At 42.2% G+C, this 25499-nt stretch overlaps 3 protein-coding genes and 1 long non-coding RNA gene across 6 annotated transcripts; 2 read left to right on the top strand and 2 right to left on the bottom strand.

Annotated features, from left to right (window-relative positions):
- Nucleotides 1–1864: 1864 nt before the first annotated feature.
- On the bottom strand, nt 1865–2550 carry LOC129582505 (BTB/POZ domain-containing protein 3-like). Its single transcript, XM_055474018.1, has 3 exons — nt 2390–2550; nt 2154–2276; nt 1865–1984 (listed from the first exon to the last, which is right to left on the bottom strand). The coding sequence occupies exons 1-3, from the start codon at nt 2479–2481 to the stop codon at nt 1909–1911; spliced, it is 291 nt and encodes a 96-aa protein (XP_055329993.1). The 5' UTR covers nt 2482–2550; the 3' UTR covers nt 1865–1908.
- A 1773-nt stretch (nt 2551–4323) lies between these two features.
- On the bottom strand, nt 4324–23284 carry LOC129582277 (uncharacterized). 3 transcript variants are annotated; one of them, XR_008689609.1, is made up of 8 exons: nt 23237–23284; nt 22825–22900; nt 22643–22691; nt 22438–22525; nt 5447–5597; nt 4855–5394; nt 4646–4801; nt 4324–4585 (listed from the first exon to the last, which is right to left on the bottom strand). XR_008689609.1 is itself a non-coding variant. In XM_055473767.1 (6 exons), exons 4-6 carry the CDS (start codon nt 22482–22484, stop codon nt 4972–4974), a joined length of 621 nt encoding a protein of 206 aa, XP_055329742.1. In that variant the 5' UTR covers nt 22485–22525; nt 22643–22691; nt 22825–22900; nt 23237–23284; the 3' UTR covers nt 4820–4971. The 3 variants fall into 3 exon arrangements, 1 of the variants encoding a protein (XP_055329742.1); XR_008689610.1 differs by lacking the exon at nt 22643–22691 and having other exon boundaries at nt 23237–23264; XM_055473767.1 differs by lacking the exons at nt 4324–4585; nt 4646–4801 and having other exon boundaries at nt 4820–5394.
- On the top strand, nt 13902–16926 carry LOC129582276 (baculoviral IAP repeat-containing protein 8-like). The gene is made up of 3 exons (XM_055473766.1): nt 13902–15444; nt 15674–15889; nt 15944–16926. The coding sequence occupies exons 1-3, from the start codon at nt 14967–14969 to the stop codon at nt 16318–16320; spliced, it is 1071 nt and encodes a 356-aa protein (XP_055329741.1). The 5' UTR covers nt 13902–14966; the 3' UTR covers nt 16321–16926.
- A 990-nt stretch (nt 23285–24274) lies between the features above and the next one.
- Nucleotides 24275–25491, top strand: LOC129582495 (uncharacterized). The gene is made up of 3 exons (XR_008689630.1): nt 24275–24486; nt 24641–24782; nt 25370–25491. It is a non-coding gene; the product is annotated as an uncharacterized LOC129582495 (long non-coding RNA).
- Nucleotides 25492–25499: the final 8 nt, after the last annotated feature.

The raw sequence follows: 25499 nt of genomic DNA, 5'->3' as shown, positions 1-25499 counted from the left end.
CATAGACAAAGCATAAGTTCGGGTCGGCAGGTCTATTAATGCAGTTCGTCAGATCTATCGATGAAAATCTACTTTCCTGACGGGCTAATATATAGATTATCTACAATCAACAGATTGATATATCTGCCGGCTACAGACGCGGCTGTTTTGCGATAGACGATGCTGGAGAAGCTCACAGAAGCGAGGTTCGCCTCTGTGCAGCCGACGTTATTCTATACCTGCCACCGGCAGGAAAGTTAACGGTTAATGGTTTACGATCAAAGAAGCCGCTTAAACCTTTCCGCCGGAATTCGGTAGAAAGGATTACGCTACGTAAACCTTATTCGTTGGCAGCGTAAATCTTTGGGCCGGCGGCTACGAAAAAGTCAGTTCGTTCGCTTTCGCAAACGTATCAATATGAATTAGTACCTGACAGTCCGACAGAACCAACTAAGCTGTAACCGCTGAAAACACGCTAAAAAATACAAGGACGGCTTCACAAAAATGAGAATGTCTGCACTGCCAAAACTACGAGTAAAACAATCGGACAGCTGGCTCCATTGTTTCCACGTTTATCAAGCACACCAGAGACTGACTTGGTCAGCGACTCAGTTCATTTTCCATGCTTGCTCATCCAAGATTTAACCACCTCCTGGGTCAGCAGCAAATCAGCGAATCCGACAGTTGTCTGGCATCCATCCAGGATAACCCAATGCTCTCCACCCTCCTCGGCCCGGACGTACTCTCCATATTCACTCCATGGCCCCACATACACCCGCTGACCCTTTTTCAGGACGGTCTGGACGCGAATCGCTCTGTCCGCAGTGGCAGTGTCTTCCGTGCCGTCCAAGTACCAGGTGAACACCACATGGTCCTGATGAACCCCGGATATTCGGGCTGGGCGCCAGTATTGTGAACCATAAGTGTGCACAAACACTTCCGCTCCCCGACTCAACCCCCTTTGTTGCCCGCTGCGAGGCTCCGTGGGAAAGGGAACATCCGGCTTGGAGGTGGCATTCTGTTACACGAACAAGTTGAATAACTCCGATGCCGTTAGCAGGCCGCTTTGCCGTAGAGGCAACAGTAGAGAAGTAAGGACAGGCAAACAGCATCTATGAATTTCAGTGCACTGGGTCACCTTGACGGCACCGTCAGCCAATTCCGCGTTAGTCAGAAGCGGGAATCGCACAAGAAACAACACGGCGCCCAGCACCTGACGTTGGTTAGCGCCGGAAGGATCCACGGCGCCACGAACGCAGACCGCCGTGGCCCACCTAAAGCAACATCTCTCGATGATATCCGTACCAACCAAAACGCGACAGCCCAGATTTTATATAGTGAATTTCGTCCTAAGAAAACTTTAAAACAATGGCTAAAAAAATTTTAAAAACCGTCGCCGGTCAGCAAGTTATAATAACTAGCTAGCCATGTACTAGTTAGCACAATGTCGGGAACGACGGGAAGAGAAACGGAAGTCAAGGAATTGGCACGCTTACCATGCTATGGCATCACATAATCGCCAGGTACCAATGGCCAGGTTATGATTCTATATACACCCTACGTACAGTTCAGCGGCCTCGTAAATAACGTTTTCTTCAGCAGACAGTGTGTCGCGCTGCAGAATGGCTTGCAGTTTTTCCCGAGAGATGTCAGTGAATCCATCCGACTGCAGGACTGCAGTGGTGTTCGCATCCACAAAAGTCGTGCGAACTTCCACGATGCTGTCAGCATGCCACTTCACAGCCTGTTCAAAGAAACGGCAAGAAACGCAACTTTCATACTCTCAAGATTGATGATCTGACGAAGTACTCGTATTCAGTCACTCTGAGAAAACAGCGTACCTGTTTCCAAATACTCAGACAATTCGCAACATTTAAATGCTTCGCCACGAAGTTAGTGCACATCTGCGTCAGCTGCGGCAAATCGTATTTATCGGCGCAGTTCGTGGTGGTGAATACAGTACATTGTCAAGACGGACCCATCAACGGTGTCCGCATACACAAAACTGCAAGACGGAGAAAATGAGTTAATGATGTAACAACAAAATTTAGTTTGAATAAAACAGCTTGGAGTGATAGTAACACAATCACAGCTGACACTAACAAAACACTCGAGCTTTTTCTGGCAGCACAATGTATCATCAAAACAGTAAAAAAAATCCTTTTTCAACTCACCTGAGCATGTTAGCGAATGCATCTGGGTGGACATCAGGAATATCGACGGGCTTATCACAGTTTTCCGGCAGGCTTCCGTAGAACATCGTGCGGAACACGTCATTGCGACTGCTTAAAACGAATCTATAACACAAGGAATCAACATAATGACGCAGTGGGTACTGCGTAATTAACAAATGTGGGTACGAGGCGGGTTAGAGGGAATCGATAAACCTCGAGGCATGTGGTAATCTTACCTGTGTGCGGAAAAGTTCTGAGCGCTGCCAAAGTCACGTCCCGCGAAGAAGCGTACATCGCTGAGATCTCCGCTGGTCAGTGTTCGTTTCATCACGTCCGCTACTCGGCCAGCGTCCAGTTTCTGCCTCTTTGGACCCGTCGAGGAAGCTGCATTCGTGGACATGGTTGGTTATTTCATCGGTCGATTTCTCACTCAGTTGTGGCAGGTAAGGCTCGGCGAGTAAACAAAATTTGCAGTTACAGTTGAAAGTCAAGCTAACAATAAACAGAACTAAATGAGTACAGATTAAATTGAGTAAATTCTCTCAACTTTCAAGTTCGGGGGTACAGGCACTGTATCGAGTACTTACTGACTTACTGTACGTAAACGCCGTGCCGTGCCACAGTTTTAATCAACAAGCATAACAGCCAATCAGAGATGGCGCTACGAAGTAGAGCTGTGACGGTTGCCTGAACTTGTGCAGTACACAGGTACTGTACGAATTAATACTAACTTTGAGTAATTCTGGGAACTTCCAGATTTTACACGTATCACATACCCGTATCGACGGTATCGTCGCATCTTTTATTAGGGTTTCTAAGCGGGTCTAGCTCTGATATGGTTGCTCAACCGCACGAGGTGGCTGTTTGTGATGGCCGCGCCTAGAGATACGATACGCGAACCCTCGCGAGGTGATGTTGCTGCATCGTAATCCGAACACTTCGAATCTAAGACCCACCCTCATTCAACGGCTGCTACTGGGTTGCTGGTATGGACATTCAGCCGGTGTGTTGCAGTGGTCGCGACTTCTGCAAAGCAGTCTTAGCAGTGTAATCAATTATGCGAGTCACATCAATATGCAGAGTATCACAAGCCCCTTTGATTCGCATTTAATTGTACGGTCACCACGGCTGGTCTTGCTCTTTTTTTGCTGGGAGACATCCACGTCACGGCGGCCTGAGCGGTATTGCCTTCAAATCGTTAGTTTCGGCCGGTATTCCTGCTAAGCTGGAGCCACTCCGGCTGGGTAATCTCCCACACGCCATGGAACAGCACCTGTGTGCATACATTTGCCCTCATAACGAAAGAAACCGGCAGTACTTCAGCAGTACACACGTGTCCTCGCTCCCATGAATTTCTCCGTCAGCGTCTGTCGCTGGAAATTCAACGCGGCAACACCACTTCGGACCTTGAAACAATGGATGGAGCGGCGGGGTTTGAAGAGATTTTGTTATTGCTTTTTGATCTGTAATGTATTCCTGCATTACGCAGCAAAGCATTCTGAGTGTAAGTTTGTAACCCGTGAGAAAATGGGGGAAAAAAGGAAAGAATGGTTGTTCTGTTGCCAGACCAACCCATGATTTCGGTCTAGGTAGACTAACATACAGTATATTAGCCCCAATGCAAACTTTGTTAAGCCGACCTTAATAACTGCCCCGCTTTTATAACAAAACATCATTTCCGCAACAAGAGAATCAAACATGCAGAGAGCTTGTTTAGGTTAAACATTAGATATAGGCGAATCCTGTGTAATGGCGAACGAACAGAGAACAGATCCCTTAAGTGTCCTTGTGCACGTCCGCAAAGTGTTCATCGATCGCCGCAAAGGTTATCTTGTTTAGCGCCGAAATGTCCAGCTCCCGGAGGTCCATCGCATCCCATCGTTGTGGTGTTCTATCTGAGCGAAACCCGTTGAACCTGTTAGAAAAATTTAAGTACAGCAGCAGTAGTAAAAGGCGTCCCGCAAAGGGATTTTGATCTCTACTTCCCTACTGGACTTCCTGACTGCAGTTTGTGACGTCACAATAAGTAATCAAATTCCACAAAAAGTTGAAACTAAAACTATACTTTGTATTAATAATTTACAAAATATTACCATAGTTACTGATTAAATCGTTAGTTGTTGACTGTATTTAAATATTTGCTCTTAGTTTTCTATAGTGTATAAGGAATCCCTTGACCATTGACTGTACTGTATTATTATTTGATTTATGTACGGGTATAGTATAAAGTAGGTGAAAGCATCAAAAGCTAAAGCGGATAAGACGCATAAAACAATTACGTTATTCAGAATTTTTATATAGTTTATAAGCCCAACAGCAAAATGAAAACCAGTAAGTAATAGCTTGTTATTCATCGTCCGAGGTGCTCATTTCCGATTCGCTTTCTCCTATGTCATCCACGCGTGGGTCATCACGGACTTCCGGATGGTCACCTGACAAAATGAAATAAAACCACATTAAAAAATGAATACACATAGACAAGCTGATCACACCATGCAGCGCGTTCTTAGCCAGGTTTATGGCAACATCCAGTTTGTTCAAAGCAGCGCTGACATCACGTCCGTTCTCAGACTGGGTCAGGTATCGGTCAGCAATGAGAGTGCTAACAGTGGACATTTCTTGGACAATGGGAAGGAACGCTTCCTGGGCTGCAATAAACTGTGAAATAAAACTTAATACAAGTCAGAGGAACTACACTTACCAATGGTCATCTTCTCAATGTTTAGCTTTGATTTGAGATGTTCAAAGCCAGTTATCAGGGAGAGGCAGTGTTCCTTAATTTTGTCGTTATACATTGATACAGAGTTTGTCAGCTCAGTCAGTTGTTTCCACAAGGATTTGTACGCCTTGGTTCTGGCCTTAAGCTCACTTTCCGACAGCTGATCGGTAGGCACAAGTTCACTGGTCGTTCCAATGTGAGTTCGCGAATTTTTCTCCAGCAATTTCGTTTCGTCTTGTTTCTTTTGTTGTCAGCGATGATGCGTGTGATTTTCTGCGAGTAGTGTGATGGGTAATTTGATATTTCATCAATCCAGTAGCCCTCATCAGACGATGGCATACTGTCTGGCGGACAGGAAGCCAAAAGAGTTGCAATGCTTTCCATGTGATACTTTTCCATTGCTTGTGCAACGTCCAACAGCTTCTTCAGTATCACAATAATAGCAGTGAACATTGTTTTCTGATGGTGGTGAATGTACGCAAGGTCAAGAGCGCTCTTCTGGAACTTGCGCACCAGTTTACCCTGTAAATAAATGCAACTGATAATCAGGTTACTGCATAATAACATTTCTTACCGTCTTAGTGCGCCATTCGTCGGACTGGATGTTTAAGTACTTGGTGGTGGCCACAGCCAGTCGGTTTCTATACTTGATGCTGTAGACATTGCTATGGCTGGCAAAATCCTTAAAATATTGTGGCAGTTTCGTTGCGGGTTTTTTGGAATCCCTAAAAAGGAAGTAGACGTTAATACATACTGCCATTTCTTTTTAACTTTTACTTAGGACATAAAATTAACGACTACAACAGTGAAGTAAAACTTACAGAATTATTATGATTAAAAAACGAATATATATTCGCTGCGCGTGCCATTTGCTTATGTTATTTTAAGTGTTCATCGAAACAGAATTACCCATAACTGTGCAGTAGTTCATTTTGTTTTTTTTATTTTAAGGGTATCATTTGGAGCATTTATCGTTTACGTGCGATTGTTGTTTACCACGTAAACGACAACTGCTCCAAAAAATTTAACCCTTGTTTTTTTTGGTTAATTAGCAGGTTGATTTGAAGCAGAGAGTAGTTTGAAGTTAAATTTATCAGTCAAAGTTTTTCGTTTAATTTAAAGAGTATTTTTGGGAACATCTATCCTTTGCACGCATTTGTTGTCAGCGCGCAAACGACAGCTGCTCCAGAAAATACAGTCTTTTTCTACCGGGTAATTAGTGTATCTCGATTCGGCAAATAGAAAGTAATTACGAACAAAAATTAACCGTCACAGCTTTATCTACTCGGTTGCCTAGAAAACAAATGTCTTTCTACGACAAACGGAGAAGAAACAGCAGTGAAAGTAATCGCATAGCGAACGTCACACTGACATTAATGACTTGACTCGGTTAATTTGACATGTGTTTATATAAGCGCTCTCACACGCAAAATAGTTTACCGAGAAAGATAATGCTGTGAAACAAATTGCTGTGCAGCAAAATGCACGCACAGGATTTTGTTGATATAGACTGTTATAATCAAATGCGTTCTCACAGTTAAAAACTATACGTGCAAGCATTGTAACCAAACTCCTGGACATATTGTAATGCTCAATCATGAACAGCCGGACGCTCCCAACGAATCCGGTAAGTGAAAAAAATTTTAATTAAGTAATACTACAAGTCAACCGCACCTTTAATTACAGGATACGATACGGATTCGGACAGTTCCTTCAGCTCCTATGAAACAGAAGAAGAAATTGGTACCTTTATAAAAATCCTGGCAAAAAATAAACTATATTGCATATATGTATAATTTTCAGACGATTGCGATTGTACCGAGGAGCAACGCGGTGTCAATGGAGAGTGTCGAATCTCCAGCTAAGGAAAATGGAAAAGAATTCCAAAATGAAGCTCGAGCAAAATCTATTTGAGAAGTTGGCAAAGTTCCTGATAGACTTCCTCAATATGTTCGAATTTTTTTAAACCAAGTATGTTACATTTTCCACTATTAAAGACTATACATGTGGCTTTTTTCATCTTTATTGTCATGCCTGGAAATATCTCTGGCTCGTAGTATTTGTCACCAGTTGAATGGCCAATATTTTCAAGGTTTTGTCGTCGCAGCTGACATGAAGCAATAATATTAACAACCTTATAATTTGTTATTCGTGCTCCTTTGTAACCCGTAGCAATAAGCTTTCGCAAAAAAGTATTTTGCATAATTTCGTGACTCGCGCAGTGTGCGTCCGCCATTGACAGTAATTTTACCGTTGCGATATAATTGGCAGTGGAATTGTTTCGGATATATTACGCGCCACAAAAGACAAGAGAATTTTTTAGGATCGTATTCTGTGATAAAGTCTCTGTTCAAATTAAGCTGGTGCAAGTCGATTGGCACATTCAAGTGCGCAGTTGCGACGATATTGGTTATTTGTGCCATGTATCCAGAAGTTGGTTATGATCTCAGGTTCCAATGGCCTTTCGGAGCAATAATATGTGGGCCAACAATGAGTGGTAAAACACAATATGTTCTTAAAATGCTGAAAGGAAATGCAATGGACGTCGTCCCAACCAGAATAGTGGTAGCATACAGTCAATGGCAAAACTCTTACGAAGAAATTAAAAAGATTTTTCCAGCAACAGAATTTGTTAAAGGGTTAAAAGACGATTTACTAGATTCGGAGTTTTTTTCTAAAGCAGAAAGCAATCTGCTAATTATTGATGATCTGGCGGGCGAAATGGCAAGTAGTGAGTTAGCCACGAAACTATTTACGCAAGGAATACATCACAGAAATTTGTCAGCAATTTATATCACACAGAATTTATTTAAGCAAGGTAAAGCAAGTCGGGATATTGCCTTAAATACTCAATATATTGTGTTGTTTAAAAATGTTCGCGACAACAACCAACTGGATTATTTATCACGGCAAACAGGATTTAAGCATCTAAAAAAGCGTATAAAAAGATTACTGCTACTCCGTTTGAACCTTTGATTTTGGATTTAAAACCAAATTGTCCCGATTATTTGCGTGTCAGATCTCATGTTGTGCAAGAAAACAAAACGGACTTGCAAACAGCAAGAATTTACACCGACCCGAATTTCTGTGCAGTGCCGTCAGCATGACCAAACATTTGAAAGAATTTGCTTCGTTTTTACTGTTTCTCTCGTCGCTCAACCCCAAAGATCGCAGAGCTGTCGCGAATCATTGTAACAAAAAGCATATTAAAGGACTGGAAGAGTGCTGCTTGAATATCGTAAAAAATACCGTGAATTTATCACCAGAAAGTACGCGAATTTGCAGACGCTGGAAAAAGCCGATACGATTATTAGCTCTTCGACGGTATCCCACAAAAGCTAAAAAAGCGCTATTAACACAAAAAGGTGGCTTTCTGGGTGCAGTGCTGCCAGTTTTAGCAAGTGTTCTGGCCGGAGCGCTAAATTCCTAATTTAAGGTCATGGAGGTACATTATATTGTGCCTGAGCGGGATATCAAGAAGCGAGCCGCCGAGCTGACAGTTTTACAAGCTCCACCTGAAGCGAACAACATTTTATCGCTTGGCGATTTGACATCAAAAATCCTTTCAAGTCAAAATTTAAGTGAATGGCAGAAAGCACAATTACTTAGTAAAAATTTAGAACGGTTCATGGCATTAAAGCCCCGAGCACTTCAAGAAGGTAATCCCTTGGATAGTCTGTCTGTAAGTGTAAACGACGCCACAACTCCGACTCCATCAATCTTAACCACACCGTTAACCGAACCCAAAAAAGCGAAAAAGAAAAGAGTTCGCGCCACAACAGCATCGTCAAAATCACGCAGAAAAATCAAGAAAAAAACCCTGACTGATATTGATTCGGATGATTCGGATGAATATGATCTCCCAGTGTTTTCATTACCGTCAAATGAAAAAGGGAAACGCGGTAAACGCGTACTGGAACAAACGCTAAACGAAACAAAAGTATCACCCGATAACAAATTCCAAGCTGTAAGCGCAGAAGAAGTACCACGCCGGCGTGGCGAGCGGGTACGAGAGCAGACAAAGTTTTTTATAAAAGGGCAAGGTATTAAAGGCCGCTGGCTAAAGGTTCTTTAAAATGTCGGGTTGTGTGCCGGTAAATCTAAATTTTGGACAAGGGATGAAATTGAATTGTGTTTCTTCTTGCTGTTCTGATGACAGTGACGAAAATAAAATAGAAGATTCGTCTAAAGCTGGTGACAAAGCCAACGAGGTACCTAAAATTACTCAGCCTGTTTCCGATGGACCAGCACTATCTCAATCCTAGTGCACTGAGCAGCCTAGGGGGGCTCGAGCGGTTTCACAAAAACCTTCCAGAAAATGTTTCCAAGGAAAAAGCCAAAAATATTCTTGAGGGGATCGATGCCTACACTTTACATAAGCCTGTCAACCGAAAATTCCACAGGAATCCGGTGGTCGTCCTAAATAAAAATAGCCAGCTCCAGGTAGATTTGATGGATATGCAAAAGTTTAAAAAGTGGAACAAAAATTATGGCTACGTGTTGGTTGCTATTGATTGTTTTTCTAAAAAAATAGAATGCGAGTTAATTAAGTGTAAAGATGGTTTATCAACGGCAAAAGCACTGGAAAAAATACTAGAACGCCTGGGTCCATTCGACAAAATACAGGCTGATAAAGGCCGTGAATTTTTTAATAAAAATGTCAGGGATTTACTCAAACGGAAAGAGATTATGCTATTCAGTTCGGAAAACGATGACATAAAATGTTCCATGGCGGAGCGCGTTATTCGAACGCTGCGTGAGCGCATATGGCGCTTATTTACTAGTCGAAAATCTCCAAAATATTACGATCGGCTACAAAATATTGTATGGACATATAATCACACTCCTCACTCTTCTCATGGCTTTTGTCCTGCGGATGTGACTGAAGAAAATTCCCTGCTTGTGTTTAATCGATTATACGAGAAAACAGACCATAAAAAAAAGAAACCAGTATTTAAGGTGAAAGATGTCGTCAGAATTGCCAAAAAAAAGCAGGACTTTGAAAAAGGTTTTGAAACAAACTTTCAGGAGGAGCTTTTTCGAATAGCAAAGGTAATACCACATACACCGGAGCCAGTGTATGAGCTCGAGGATGAAAAAGAGGAGCCAATAGTAGGAAAATTTTATGCAAGGGAGCTAACGCGGATTAGAAAATGAATAGCTTGCAATATCAACAGCCATTTTACATCACATTGCCGAGTGATGCTTGCACAGATATTTACTCGAATAACACTGCATCCAGTTGGAAAACCAAATTATGCAAAACGATTTCATTGTCTGGAAAATGGGAAGTTGCAATTGTCGAACTCTATTACCCAAATTCCATGTACAATCTCCCTACAGAGCAGACCATGGATTGTTTGCAGGTTTACGATATTGTAACAAATTCGGATGCTAAAACAGGGTTGGAAAAGTTTCTGTTTGAGAAAAAGCGCATTACTTTACACGCCGGTAATTATACCAACGAACAAATCATTGCAACAATCTCTTCGCAAATTCCGAAGCTCCTCTTGGCAAAAGGACAAGAATCCAAAAAGAGGAGAGCATTTTCTATTGAATTACTAGCTAACAATCAAAAAGTGCAAATTGCAATTAATGCCAATACCGTTATTCTGGCTATTAACAATGAACTGCTGAAACGCATATTGGGGTGTCAGCATCGACAACTGTTTGCCTATTCTGATCCTGCAAATATTGTTGACCTTGCGCAAAATTTTGACGGTTTAAATCAGTTGGAGGAATTTTTCAAAGAAAAGAAAGCTCGACAACAAACAGTTGCGAAAACAAATACAGTTTCACCGCCCCAACCACCACCGCCGCCTGCGCAGACACCAGCGCCAAAGCCAGCTGCGCTTTCAGCAACAACTTCTGCTTCTGCGAAAAAAACAGAATCACCGTCATCAAAAAATACCGAAGGAACCGGTTCAAAACAAAATACGTCTGGTTTAGAAAGCGTTCAACAACCGGAACGAAAAAAGTCAAAGCCGGCACCGATAATTATCCAAAACTTTTTGTTTACTGCCCAGGAAGCTATAAACGCCATGATTGGGAATCAATCTTTATATATTTATTGCGATGTTGCGGATTTTACTTTGCTTGGTGACACGTATGCGCAGGTTTTAAGAGCAGTGCCTATTAAGGCAACTGAGGCTTTCAAAATTATCACGGAACGTTTTGAAATGCCTCATTATGTTCCACTTTTACGCCCCATTTTCGACAACATCGAAGTAACAATTGCCACTGATCTCGGAGACAACGCTAAATTCGCAACAGGAAAATCGATGGTGAAGCTCCATTTCCGACCGGCAAGATACTGAAAATGGGATATAAAGCTTTTGCGCCTGATCCGGGATTATTTGATGATTTACTAGGTCATACACAGCTGGGGAGCGGATTTGTTCGATATCGTGGAAGCTATCAAAACGGTGGAGGTTTTGGTAGTTTTCTGCGTGCAGTATTTTCCAAGGTTGCTCGTTTTGTTGCACCAGTTGTAAGGGCGGCAGCGCCGCAGGCACAAGCCGCTTTAGCAGCTGCTACGCCTCATTTAAAAGAAGCAGCTAGTACAGCGGTACATGAAGCTGCAAAATCTGTGGGCAACAAAATCGCCCAAGTTCTCGCACCAACTCAACAAACATCTAGCGGCGGTAAAAAAGGAAGAAAAGGGGTATTAAAGAAGCCAACGAAGCGGAAACGCACTACCAAAATTCGCCGGGTCCCACCATTTGATCTTCCTGACTATATTTAGAAATGGCTTCCATAATCGAAGGGTCAGAACCTGCCATTGCTGCAGAATCGCACATTTTTGCCATACCGCCTTCGTTTGCGGACCGATTCCGGACAGAAGAAGAAAGAATCGGCCCCACAGCCGCCATTCCGGAAAATATTCCGGCGGGTGGTGACATAAATTTTTATATAGCTCCTTCATCAAACGCCATGGTTTCTTTACCGGATTTAAGCATAGAATTAGAAGTGGCACTAAAGAAAAGGAATGCTGATGGTAGTTGGGAGCGAATCAAAGCGACGGATACCTGTGCTCCTGTAAATAATTTGATTCATTCAATGTTTCAATCAGTTCAAGTTTCGGTTGCTAACCGATTGGTAAGCGACTGCGCAATCTATTATCCATACAGAGCAATGTTTGAGTGCTTGCTAAATTACACAAAAGAGGCGATGAATACACAGCTAACATCCTGTGGGTTTTACTTGGATGTCGCCGGAAGCTTTGAAGATTCGGTTAACAACTCAGCCGAACAATCACGACTCAGGCTTTTCGCAAAACATGAATACATCCCTTTAAGCGGGAAATTGTTTTCGGATATTTTCATGCAAGACAAGCCTTTGATAACTGGAGTTCCATTACAAATACGCTTTGTTTTGCATAAACCGGAATTCTATCTTCGCGATTTTGCGAATCCGGCGCAGGACGAATTTAAATTATTTATACGCAATCCAAGAATTTTTGTTCGCCGTTATGTTGGTAAGCAGCAGGAAAAATTTGAAAATATCTGCATAAAAAAAATCTAATGCATTACTATTACAGGGGTTCCAGAATACATGAATGCTATAAGCAAGCGGTTATTGACCACAACAGCAAAATATCCTATAGAACGTGTTCTGATGCGCCCGATCGAATTACCTGCCAACATACAAAGCACTGTTTTTAATAACATACACATTGGTCAAGTCCCCAAGGTGCTTTTTTGTGGCTTTTGTCGCAGCGGATGCTTTTAACGGCACAAAAAGACAAATCCATTCAATTTTCAACACTTTAATTTGTCTCAAATCAGCGTCGAAGTTGATGGACAGTCTTTTCCTAATCGGCCGTACGAGCCGGATTATGCAAACGGTAATTACTTGGAGTGCTACGATGGTCTGCTAGACACTTTAGGACGGCGTAACAGTCCTTTTGGCGCACTGCCTTTTAATCGCGACGAGTATGCAAACGGATTCTGTATTTACGGCTTTGATTTAACGCCAGGGGGAACCGGACTCGGCCCTCTAAGTTTAATTCGTCAGGGTAATTTAGGCATCCGAGTAGTCTTCAACCAACCGCTCAAGCAGCCCACGATCATGGTCACATTTCTTACGTTTGACGCGGTAATAGAAATTAACAATTTTCGTCAGCTAATTTGTGACTTTACCAACTAACTAAAATGGATAATCGAACAATGACAAAGATACTTTGCCAAAATCCAAAAACGGAGAGGATATTTCGAGGAGTTTATGCCCGGGATACACTTCCCGAACGCTCCAATGTTTTACCTGCCGCCTACATCGTCAACACGGACAAATCCAGTGGTTCTGGTGAACACTGGTTAGCATTCTATCAAAGCGAGCCGTCATCCATCGAGTTTTTCGACTCATACGGACGATCTGTGGAGTATTTTGACGAGATTAGAGAATGGTTAACTGATTTACATGTTGTTTATCAAATGGAACGTATACAACAAACGTTTTCGACAGTCTGCGGTCAATTTTGCATTTTTTTTATTTATAAGCGCGCAAGCGGAGAATCATATAGAGACATTATTCATTATTTCACAAAAAATTACGCAAACAATGATGCAATGGTTTGTCAATGGGTAAACAATCACTTTAACATGAACACAGCAATGTATGCAGAGCTTGAATAAAATAAAAAAGCAGCAAATTTTTTTGGGTTTTACATTTCACATTTTATGTCCCTGAGGTAGAAGTAGAAGCAATCAGCACTTTTTTTAGCGTTTACATTTCACATTTTTATGGTAACACAGACATGCTTTACCGTAACACAAAACGCAAACGATTCCGTCGTCTTAGACACCACCGTCTTCACCACCGTTGCCGCTGTTTCCTTCCTGGGCCTTGTTGATTTCGATAGGCAGTTTCATCTTCCCGTCTCCAATCTCCGTAATCTTCAGCTTCTCCATGGCAATACGCTTGACAGACTCCCACAGGGTATCCTTATGCTGGTCCAAAAACTGTTTGGCGTTAAAACCCAAAATGTCGTCAAATCCGGTAAGCTGGCCCCAAGGACGCAGTAACAACATCATGCCAATGAGACGTTTGCCATTTCCAAGCTCAGTAATGATGTCGTTCATCATTTCATCCGTTAGATTCAGTGTACCCAATCCCCATTCACAGGCATGGCTGGCTTCACGAACAGTTGGTTGTGTAAACAACGTGACCATTTCCCCGCAACGTGCACAGTTCTCGTGCAGACGGTCAAGCCACATACCATACATGGTGAACGGTAGGCCAGCCAACAGGCTTGAAAAATCCGCTGCCGTTGGTTCGTTGTGAATCACTAGCGAGCCACGTGCTTTCAACAAAGCATTGATGTCCTTGAACATTGACAGGTCTTGGATGGTGGTACGAAGTGATTCAAACGATTTTATCCCAAAAGAAACACCATTCTTGGTGGCCTGCATGTCGCCGTTGCCTCTCTTGCAGAACTGGCGGATATTGGCCAGCGCTACACTGTCATAGCTTGACCACACAAAATAGACGTCGTTTCCGAGGTGAAACAGGGTGGACAGGTTACCGCTGGTTAGCTGTGGATCCCGGATTAAAGTCGTAATGTTGTTGTAGATGAGTCCAACGAGGCGCATGAACTGGTCGTTGGTGAGAAAAATGTGTTTCTCTCCCAGCGTCCATTTCGCATCTGGTCCAGGAGGACTGGCAGTCGTAAAGTCGCCAATTATGAACTCCAAGGCCTGGGTGTCACTGTTGATGCGGGTGCAGATGAACTTGTCGTACCCGAACTTCATGGTAGGGAATCCTTCATAGTGGAAAGCGATCTTTCCGCTCGCAAACTTGCGCTTTGCTTCCCCGACAAGATCAGTTTTATCGGGTACGAAACCGCGTTTGGAAGGAGGCAGACTAGTCATGGTATATCAGAAGAAAAGGTAGACTAACTAAAAGTGTCAGGAAGAATAATGAAAACGAGTTGGAATTAGAAGCCTGTATTTATAATAATCAAATACACTAAACACCCTGACCACAAAATCCGGTTCAGCAATTTGTTGCTCAGCATTTTGTTGTTCACACTGGGCTTTATAAACCGTAGAGCAGAGCACACACGCACGCACGCACGGCTACACGCTAACAGAACAATGGACGGTTTTGCAAGTGCTTTTGGCCCTCGTGGGGATCCGCGCTATCCAGCCGAAAGTGTTGAGAATCGCATTGAAACATTTCGTGGTTGTGGGGGTAAAATTACCCTCGAAGTGGCGAAAGAGTACGCCGAACTGGGCTGGTACTGCACGGGGATCCAGCACCAGATCCGTTGTGTTTACTGCTGTGAGATTGAGGGGACATGTCTAACGGGCATCTATCGAACACCGTGCAAGAATCCATGCTTTGGCAAAGCAGTTAAAGATAACTTCCCACAGATGTGGGTGGAATGCAACGGGCTGCGGATGGATTACGATCAGGACAACATTGAGTACAACCATTCACCACCAAACAATCCCGACTGCGCAAAGTATAACACCATGTATGCGCGGGCGTTTTCCTTTGACGACAGACCGTGGCCCGAAGAAAAAAAACACTTGGTGTACAAGCTGGCCGAAGCTGGATTCTACAACTGCGGTGAGCTTTACAACAAAACATTCTTTTGGCTATCAAGTTGACAAGAAAAACAACTCACGATTGCTGGTCGAACAGTTAAACCAGGCGAAGGGGGGTGGGGGGGCCCCGTTGCTCGCTGCCGACACATTTGGCTAATGTGTCGGACGCGGTAAACAACGTCGACCGGAGCGCTTCGCGCTTCCGGTCGCCCGTTGTTTACAGGACAATGGGTTTTTTTATTATTACGCAGGTCTTACTGTGCCGGGAGTTTCGGTATGCCCGGATGCTGTACGCTGTTTTTACTGCTATGTCTTCATTTCTGGATTGCCGCTGGATCTGGAACCATGGATTGAACATGCCCGCCAATCACCAGCCTGTGCATATCTGATGAATGTAAAAGGCAAACGGTTCATCAACGATGTTATACGAGCTTGCAAGTCCCCTGTTACCGACATTGGAATACAAGGTGGGTTTCATCTGTTTGTTACTTTTATTTTTTAATAATAATAATAATATGTAGGTATGACAGTTTTGGAAAACAAAGCACGGCTCGTTGGCTTCAGTCAAGACCAAATTGATGCCGCTAAGGCCAAGAAGAAGGGCCGTTTCTATTTTTGGGAGGAATTGGAAGAAGCGGTGGAGTTCCACAACGCCGATTTTTTGGAGCAAAAGCATTTTTTGCACTATGCCACCGAAGTACCCGTCGGAGACGATGCCCGCACCGTTGAGCAGTTGAAATGTAAAATCTGTCTGTCGCGGTATGCCAACACGCTGATCAGTCCGTGTAAGCATTTGGTCATGTGCGGACAGTGCGCCAAAGCGACCCTAGACCGAGGAAGCCTCTGCCCGTACTGCCGTCAGCCTGTTGAAGCCGTCACGTCACTTTATTTTACTTGATACATTTTGCTGTTCTGGAAAATTGTGTGTGACAAAATGTTGCACTGCAAAATGTAGCAGTTGCATTCTGCTGATACTATATAACTGTAATAGTTTTATTCTGCTTTCCTTTTTTCTCTACTTGCTTTCATTCGTTGTTGATTCTTTAAACGTAATGGATAATGGATGATCTTAATGCGTTTGATGGCGAAGCTCTTTGGGATAAAGTTTTAAGTGACCTGGAAATTCAGCTGCAGGACTATAATGTTCTTACGACTCCGACAACAAGTACTTTGGGTATAATTAAACGCAAAAATTTTTGTACAGTTGTTGAAATATAAATTTGTTGTAGTTACGCAACAACAACAACAACAGCAACAACAGCAACAGCCAGAACTACACCTTCAATCAAGTCCGTGGTCTCCACCACCCATTCAGCCGATTTTTAAAGGTTAAAAAGTTTTTATCATCTCGTTCACTTAATTTATAGCTGAGAAACTCTTTAATTTTATAGATGAAGCAACTGGTGCGGAAATCTGCCACCACGGTATCTACACAATTTTTATTTCTGTGCCAGCAGCAGCAGCAACAACATACGCCTCAAGTTTCATTTTCATGTTGCAGTGGGTGACCAGATATTCCGTTTAACACCATTATATGGCCGCCTGGAAGACTTAAAATGCGAGTCTTATGCTTTGTTTGTTATTGCAACTTATTTTCCAAAGGTATATATATATTGCAGGCATTGATCCAGTGCAAGGATATATTGCCCGCTACGAATACTACAAGCAGCGCCATCTCTACATTATTCTGTCGCCACATAACACTCTGCAGCAACCTACAGCTCTACCTGGTGATCAACAACTTCCCGATCCATTACCCATCACAGATCAGTCGCTGTCGGTTTCAACAGCACCGCTTTCCGTTCCGTTTTCTGTTGTCACTACATCTCCAACTGCTGAAGTTGCTGGACCCAGTACCTCTGCACTTCCATCATCATCGTCAAAAAGTAAGTTTCTTATTCTGATCCTAAACTTTTTTTTGAATATTTACATTATTTATTTTGTAGATACTGTTACTGCAGCGCCAGCGGATTCTGGGGACCAGCATCTCGTGCCACCTGCCAAGCGTATCAGATTAGCAAACGCTGAATCCGTGGACTGGCTCTACCAGACCTTTACTGATAAACGGGACGACCGGACCTTCCGAAGTTATTCACAGTACCGCGATGCGTATAGCATCTTTGTCAGAAAAGGATCCAATAATCCTTTCATGGCTTTTTACCGGTTGCATAAAAAATCCAACGTACAGTTCGTTATTGCCCGCCATAAAAATACGCGGTGCAATGAACTGGTTGTCGGAATGGATATTCTGGAAAAGATTGTAGAATGGACCAATACGCCTGCTTTTGCAAAGTACCGCCAGAAAACAGTCTCCGCCTCCACCGCCAATGCGCATCCGGAAACCCTATCTTGGTGCATTATCGACACCACGTCCAATACCCAAGCAGCTTTTGTTCATGAAAACCGTACTACGACTGCCTCTGATGACTCAGCCATGTCTGTACGTATCAGATCTGGCGATACCATAAAAAATTGTGTTGATATAAAGTCAGATGAGTTAGAATTTGTGAAGCAGTGTCAGGAACACTTTTCTGTCATTAAGAACCAGTTGCTGTGACCTTTCTGCTTGCAAAAATGCCTCGCATAGCTGCTGACGCTGCTGATTCAGTTGATTCTAATAATAATGATAACGATACTAATGCTGTTGATGATGACGATGTTACCGAAGACCCGCTTCATATAAAGAACTTTTTCGTGTTGAAACCGATAAACGATTTTTACAATCGCCGTTATCAGATGACGTGTAAAAGATTTGCGTGCAAAGTTCATCGCCTCAGTCATATTCCTTTTGCTGAGATTCCCGATGTCATAACAGCCATTTTGAACGAAATTTTAAATGAAATCCTTACTGACATCCCAGATCACGAGCGGGTAAGAATCAAGTTGCATAGCCGTCACCTCTCGTTTCCTATTCACACACCTTTCATTCGTCGTGATCAGTTAACCGTTGCGCGATTGATGAAAGAAGTTTCTCGCGTACTCAATTCGAACCAAGAATTTGTACTGGATGATTCTTTTGAGCTGGAAATTCACCATTCCAACCTTCCCGCTGGATCCTGTCGATACGATGTTCCTTTATTATTGCGCAAAAAAGCTGGAGACCATGAGGAGCGTAATAGCTGTTCGTAATTCAGATAACCTCTGTTTGGCTCGTGCGCTTGTTATAGCTAAGGCCCTCGCAGATGACAATATACCGCTGTACGAACGCTTGTATCACACTAAAAAACTCTGTACGGCTTCCGACAGAACGCTGCAGACAAAAATGGCTAAAGAACTCATTGCTAACGCAGGACTGGATCTTCGACAATATACTTTGGAAGACGTTCAACAGTTTCAACTGGCCTTACCGGACTACCAAATCCTGATAACGAGTGTCGACCACCTCAATACGATCGTCTATGCCGGCGAATATGCCGAAAAAAAAATTCGTCTGCTACATCATAGTAACCATTTTGATGTCTTGAAAAGCCTGCCGGCTTGGTTCAAAACATCGTACTGGTGCGACCGTTGCAATCGCGGATACGATCATAAAAATCGCCATCGATGCCAATACCGTTGCAAACAATGCCTGCGATTCGAATGTAATCCTGGAGGAGAAAGAATTTACTGTTCGGACTGCTGCAGAACATTTTACAGTGAAGAGTGTTTCAATCATCATCGCGCTGCTGGCTCGGGAGAAAACGGGATTACGGTATGTCAAACGTTATTTGTCTGTCCATCTTGCCAATCATTTGTCTCCAGAGCGTTTCGTACGACGGACCACGTGTGCGGTGAGATTTTTTGCACGGTGTGCAAAGAACACGTAACAAATGACCATGTTTGCTACATTGAGCCCGAAGTCCTGACGGACCAGGATCTCGAAAAGCATGAACAAGCCCAGTTTCTCTATTTCGATTTTGAGACTTACCCGTGTCCGGAAACGGGCAGTTTTATTCCGAACCTGGCCGTTCTTCAAAACGACAACGGCCAGGAATGGATTTTTCCTGCCGACTCGTCCGATATTGGCCGGGATATAACAACAGAATTTTGCGAGTTTTTGTTTTCTGGATCATTTAAAAACTTCTACGTCTTGGCCCACAACCTTCGGGCGTTCGACGGTTTTTTTGTTCTAAAATGGTTACTAAGAAATGGGATAGTTCCAAAGCTCATAATGAACGGCTCAAAAATTATGCAACTGGATGTTCCTGAATTTGGCATAAAATTTCGTGATACTTTGAATTACAATCCCCAATCGTTAGACGCTTGGGCTCAAGCGTTTGGAGCGACAGAGCAAAAGGGTAAATTCCCTCATCCGGTCAATCGCCCAGAAAATTTTGGCAAAATTATTCCCTATCCTAAAAGGGAGGATTTCAATTATAGCTTGATGAATAACAAAGAAAGAAAAGACTTTATCAAAAGATTTTATCGAAAAGATCGGAGAAAAAAGAAAGGAAAGTACAATGTCAACGAGGAGCTCGTCAAATACTGCAAGCAGGATGTTAACACCTTACGCGTTTGCTCTCAAGAATTCAGAAAGCTCTTTATGGGAATTTCAGGTGGGCTTTGCCCATTTACTTCCGCGCTAACAATTGCGGGTATATGCCATTTTTTCTGGCGCGCACGGATATTGGAAAAAAACCTTATTGCTATTGTTAAAAACCCTAGTCAGCGCATGCAATCAGTCAAATGTGGTAAATGGTTGTGCTACATTGAAATGACAGAAGGCAAAGCACTTGCAAGAGAACAGAAGATTGGAAAATTTTACGTGGACGGCTATGACGAAGAAGCGGAAATTATTTACGAATTCTATGGCGACTTCTGGCACGGCAATCCCGCAACCACGAAACGCACATTTGTAAATCCTTTCTCAAACAAACGATGGAGGATTTGCATGTGGCAACCGTCCAGCGGGAAATCGCCCTTGAACAAATGGGATACTCTGTTGTTAAAATTTGGGAAAGCGAGTACGATCAGAAATTGGCAGAGGATGAGGATTTTCGTGAAACAATAAAAGATATTCATGTTCACGCACCTCTTCAACCTCGCGATGCTCTATATGGAGGCCGGACCAACGGGACACGGTTGCATTATAAATGCGAGCCCGGAGAACAAATACGGTACAACTAGTTAAGAAAAGATTATAATCTCAATTTTAATGAGAGGTGTTTTTTAGGTTTGCCGATGTCATATCGGAATATCCCTTTGTGAATTCGCGGAAGAGATATCCAGTTGGCCCACACGTGCGAATTACTGCGGACTTTGATCCAAATTTGGAAACTTATTTTGGGCTATTTTACCTGACCATTCTACCGCCCAAAAGCCTATGGTTACCTGTTCTACCCTACCGTACTGAAAAATTAACTTTTCCACTATGCCGACTATGTGCTGAGACGCAGCAAAATTCTAGCTGTCAGCACACAGACACCGAAAGATCACTTACGGGCGTCTGGTGCTCTGTGGAAATCATTAAGGCACTATCCCTGGGATATACGGTGATAAAAGTCTACGAAATTTGGCATTTTCCGAGTTCTCGCGAAGGTTTATTTAAAGAGTACATCCAGCATTTCTTGAAATTAAAAACGGAGGCCAGCGGTTGGCCCTCTAATGTTAAAACAGAAGAAGAAAAAAAGCAGTATGTGGAAGAATTTTTACTTCGAGAAGGTGTATCTATTGACGCCGAGAAAGTGGAAAAAATCTGGGGCTTCGCGCCCTTGCAAAGTTATTTTTAAACAAGTAATTTTTCAGTTTCATTAGGTATACATTAGTTGAAATTGCTTATTTTCTTTTCTTTTTGTAGTTTCTGGGGCCGACTCGGGATGCGCGAGGACAGATTGTCTACACAGTTCATTTCCGAGCCCAAAGATTTTTACGAACTTTTATTAAATGATGCGTTGGAAATTCACAATATCGAATTCTTCAGTGACACCGTTATTCAAGTTGCGTACAAGTCCAAGGAAGACTTTATTCCAGTTAATCCAAAGACTAATGTTATCCTTGCGGCGTAAGTGCAACATAAATATATTAAATACGTTTTTCTCAAAAATATTTATTGGTTGGATAATTTAGGTTTACGACTGCCCATGCCCGCCTTCACTTATACAATTATATGGCTCAAGTTGGGCGTAACCTAATATATTTTGATACTGATTCCTTAATGTGGATTCATCGGCAAGGAGATCCTGAAGTGCGATTGGGAAACTACATGGGGGACTTGACAAACGAATTAAATGATGGTGAATTCATCACAGAGGTCACCATCTGCGCTCCTAAATCTTATGCTTATGTGACGAACAAAGGAAAGCATGTCTGCAAAGTTAAAGGTTTTACACTCAATCGAACTATCAAGAAAACACTTAATTTAAATACTTTCACTTCACTCTGGACAACCCCTGGACCTCAAGTGTACCCCTTACGGTATTCTTCCGTGATACGGCGTAATAAACGGACCCTTGAAATTGATGCTGTGGACCGGGTAAAGCGCTTTAAGCTTACCTATGATAAACGAAGGATACTGCCGGACTTGACGACGCTCCCGTTCGGGTACGTCGACGAAAATAACGTTCCTGATTGATTTTTATTAAGCTCTTGCTGCTGCTGCTGTTGTTGTTGCTGTATCGTCGCTATTACGATAGGCAGAATAATATCGCCTACTAAAATTATTATCACCAGGATAATTATACAAGCCGCAGCAAGCGCTGTGAGAGCTGGCTTGTGTTTTCTCTGCTGCTCCATTTTTGCAAATAACTCTGGCACTACATCACTTCTGCTGACCGATGACTTAAATAGTATTGATGTCTTTGAACTATTGAATAATTTTGATTTTACTGTATTTTTATTTTGCTTACGTTCAAATTAAAATAAAGGTAAAACGATACAAGACTTGGTTGATTTGGTTGTACAGCAGATTGAATATTATTCAGTAGCAGTATTATACTTGGTAAATTTTGAAAACCGGAATCGATTCTCATGGAAATTATAAATTATGCTATAGAAAACTGTTTTTCCTTCACTGAATATTTTTACGAAATTAGCTTACTCTGTTGGTTCCATTTTCCGCTTTGACCTTTGCTCCTGCTCAGCCATATGGACTTGCGTTGTGATGCTAGCACAGTCGTGATGTCAGCCTGCAAATAGTTACACTTATAATTACAGCAGATATAACTGATCAATTGCTATAATACACCAAAATTATAATAAATTATTCAAATAGTTCACAAACAAATATTTAAGGGGAAATGTACTTTGGCGCTTGGTATACGGCCGTAGTCCGTTGTAATTGTGGTAAAGTATCTGCAAGTAAGACAGTTTAATGATAATAAAAATAAATTGCGGTAAAGAAAAAGTATAGCATTAATTACGATGTAACAATATTAATATTATGCTAGGAACACAGAATAATATATCTCCGAAAAGTAAGTTGTACCGTCGTAAACGTTCACGCAGTGTAGCCTATGGATAGATGGTGTTCCTAATAGTATCGCTATCCCGCTTGTAATAACCTGTAAACAATTATTTTTAGTAATTAATTGCATTCGGACTCATAAAGTAGAAATAATATAATGTTCAGTAATAATTAACAAGTCTTAAAGTATGAAACAGTAAGCAAAAAGAATAAAAAGTTGATTTTTATGCAGAAAGAAAAATTTCGTCGAGATCAGTAGTGAAAATTTTCCGATAGAGCCAGGGCAAACGTTACAAGTCCCGAAACTGTCTACTGGATCACAAAACTCTAGTTCTGTATGAATACAATCAAAACAAATAGCATTCAGTATAAGCCTTCGAAGTATTAGGTAAAAAACGTTAATTAGTACATAGTAATTAGACAAGGAACTTACGGTAGGGTTCGTGCGGAAAAAATGTGCGTAGTGCCGCCAGGAACTTTTTCTGGCCACAGATGTACACGCATACACGCTAAACAGACGCGTCCAAGGAGGAAACGATATCACAATGGCACGGCTAGCTGAATCACAAACATCACCATTATACTTTATTCACAAACATGTACAACTCATATTTATACGTACCTGTTGAATTTTCAAACGTTTAAGCGTAAAATTAAAGATATTGTATTTTAGGAGAATCGCAATCGTGAATGTGTACGTTCCAATGCGATTGTTCAGTAGAAAGTGATGGAACATCACGTTCCATCGTGTTGACAGTTAAAGATTTTTCTAGCTCATAAGTCTGTGCTAGCGACAGAAATGAAGTCAGTCAAGCCATCTGCAGTCTGCAATTCAAGATTTCCAACAACATGGCCAGCCAGCAAAGCAACGAGATTTCATCCACCATTCCGGAGGACAGCGATCTTCCAGAAGAAATCCGCAGATTGAATCTGGATGCGGACACCATCGCGTTTTTGCGTCGCAGCGCTCAGCAGGCAAATTGTAAGTGCTGTTAATAATTTTCTTAGCTTTTAGGTAATTTAATTGTTTTTTAGTGCCTTTGGCATTTTTTGCCTCTAAAATTACGCCCCAGATGCATGAAGAAATGAAACAGGCGGCCAAATGGAAGGCCGACTTGGACGACGATCTTTTCCATAAAAAACAATTTTGACAATATCCAGTGTTTTTTTTGCCTAGCCACATTGAATTGAGAATAGGAAATAAGATGGCAATGTAATTTGTAGTGATTTGATACTTGTAAACTGTATACTTGATGATTTTGTGGCAGTTCTTTTAATACGACGGTAATTAAGTAAATAAAATTCTCTGACGATAATCGTACGCAGTGTGGTTTTGCAGCGCATAAAGGTAACAGTACAAACAGGGGCGTTATAGGTAGCAGAACACACAGGGCAGCGCAGCGGGGGCGGGGGTGGGGGGATCGAGGAATGGCAGGAAGCTGGGCGGCGGAGGGCGCGGGGTTGTGACGGACGCAGAGCTGTAGCGGACGCGGGGCTGTGACAGACGCGGGGCTATAATGGACGCGGGGGCCGTGAAATTTGCGGGCCACAACAGCAGACGATAGGGAAAAACGATAGAAATAGAGACGACGGGGTACCCGAGGAGGATTTTGGGATAGGCCACGCTGAATGCGACGGTAGACGGGGGGAAAGACGGGAGACGTTGGGCTGGCGGACTCACAGGTAAGCCTTGCAGAAATGATAAGAATTTCACAAAATGCTGTTAAATTTAATGTTCATGATAATTTTTTTCTGGTGAAAACGTTATGCCCATGCAATGCGGGCTGACGTTTACGCAGCACCATATTTTTACCGCAATTTTCCCGATTTTTGACAGATTTCATGACGAAAGTTGCGGTAGCGGAGCGCTCGTTTGTGGTGCAGGAATGTACGAACTGAATAAAAACGGGAGACTTCCAACTGGATTCCGATCACACGTCCAACTGGATGAAATCCATGTAATTTTCACGCCAATTTTGGTAAGTGCAACATCACAATTTTTTCAAGTGAGCATTGACGCTGACAACAAAATTATTATCGCAGTCTAGTATTTTAGTATATTTTTTCGTTCAGTAGTTCGCTCTTTCGTTTGATTTACGCTGATTATTATGTTAATTTATGCAGCATTAACTGTTTGCAGTTAGATTTTTGCGACGATCTCTTGAATACCCGTAGTATTTTTTTAAATAATGATACCATTATTTTGTCTAATTTTTTTGAGTATTTATCCGTGCATCTTAGTTTTGTTGTTAAAATAACACGTTTACAATTTATTTTTTGTTATTCATTATAACTATGATTTCCTTAACATGATGATTTTCTTAACAATTAATAAAAGATCCCCGTTCGATAAAGACAGTTGTTAAAATTATTCATCTTAATCCTTGTCTTATTCTGTTAAATAAGTTTTACGATATCGTGCAGTTGATCATCGATGTTAAATATGAGGAAACTTTGTGAGAAAGGCTGCGTGTGGTTTATTATTGGTATCGCTGCGATGGCACGCAGTTTTTATGCATACGTATACGATGGTCTTGTTTACTTAAGTTTGTTGTTTTTTGTGTAGCGCTGATCGCTTTCACTGTGCCAACGGCTGCACTCCTTCCGCAACCAGCAAGATCTGCAGCAAACACTTTCGTCCAGCGGATATCCCACGTTTCTGCACGCACGCTCAGTGTAAACTGAGAATATTTTGT

The sequence above is a fragment of the Paramacrobiotus metropolitanus genome, unplaced genomic scaffold (assembly GCF_019649055.1).
Source record: "Paramacrobiotus metropolitanus isolate TYO unplaced genomic scaffold, Prichtersi_v1.0 Parri_scaffold0000007, whole genome shotgun sequence".
Classification (NCBI taxonomy): domain Eukaryota; kingdom Metazoa; phylum Tardigrada; class Eutardigrada; order Parachela; family Macrobiotidae; genus Paramacrobiotus; species Paramacrobiotus metropolitanus.
Note: the sequence above shows the minus strand (reverse complement) of the source record. Positions and strands in the feature narration are given on the sequence as shown.

What these genes read in the sequence shown, in the direction of transcription:
- LOC129582505 (XM_055474018.1), bottom strand. Translation starts at nt 2,481, where the DNA reads ATGAAACGAACACTGACCAGCGGAGATCTCAGCGATGTACGCTTCTTC. An exon ending in CAGAACTTTTCCGCACACAG is followed by an intron (nt 2,277 to 2,389) that starts GTAAGATTACCA and finishes CTTGTGTTATAG; the next exon opens with ATTCGTTTTAAGCAGTCGCA. An exon ending in GCATTCGCTAACATGCTCAG is followed by an intron (nt 1,985 to 2,153) that starts GTGAGTTGAAAA and finishes TCCGTCTTGCAG; the next exon opens with TTTTGTGTATGCGGACACCG.
- LOC129582276 (XM_055473766.1), top strand. Translation starts at nt 14,967, where the DNA reads ATGGACGGTTTTGCAAGTGCTTTTGGCCCTCGTGGGGATCCGCGCTAT. An exon ending in AGCTGGATTCTACAACTGCG is followed by an intron (nt 15,445 to 15,673) that starts GTGAGCTTTACA and finishes ATTATTACGCAG; the next exon opens with GTCTTACTGTGCCGGGAGTT. An exon ending in TACCGACATTGGAATACAAG is followed by an intron (nt 15,890 to 15,943) that starts GTGGGTTTCATC and finishes AATAATATGTAG; the next exon opens with GTATGACAGTTTTGGAAAAC.
- LOC129582277 (XM_055473767.1), bottom strand. Translation starts at nt 22,484, where the DNA reads ATGGCTGAGCAGGAGCAAAGGTCAAAGCGGAAAATGGAACCAACAGA. An exon ending in CGGAAAATGGAACCAACAGA is followed by an intron (nt 5,598 to 22,437) that starts GTAAGCTAATTT and finishes CTTCCTTTTTAG; the next exon opens with GGATTCCAAAAAACCCGCAA. An exon ending in ACGAATGGCGCACTAAGACG is followed by an intron (nt 5,395 to 5,446) that starts GTAAGAAATGTT and finishes ATTTATTTACAG; the next exon opens with GGTAAACTGGTGCGCAAGTT.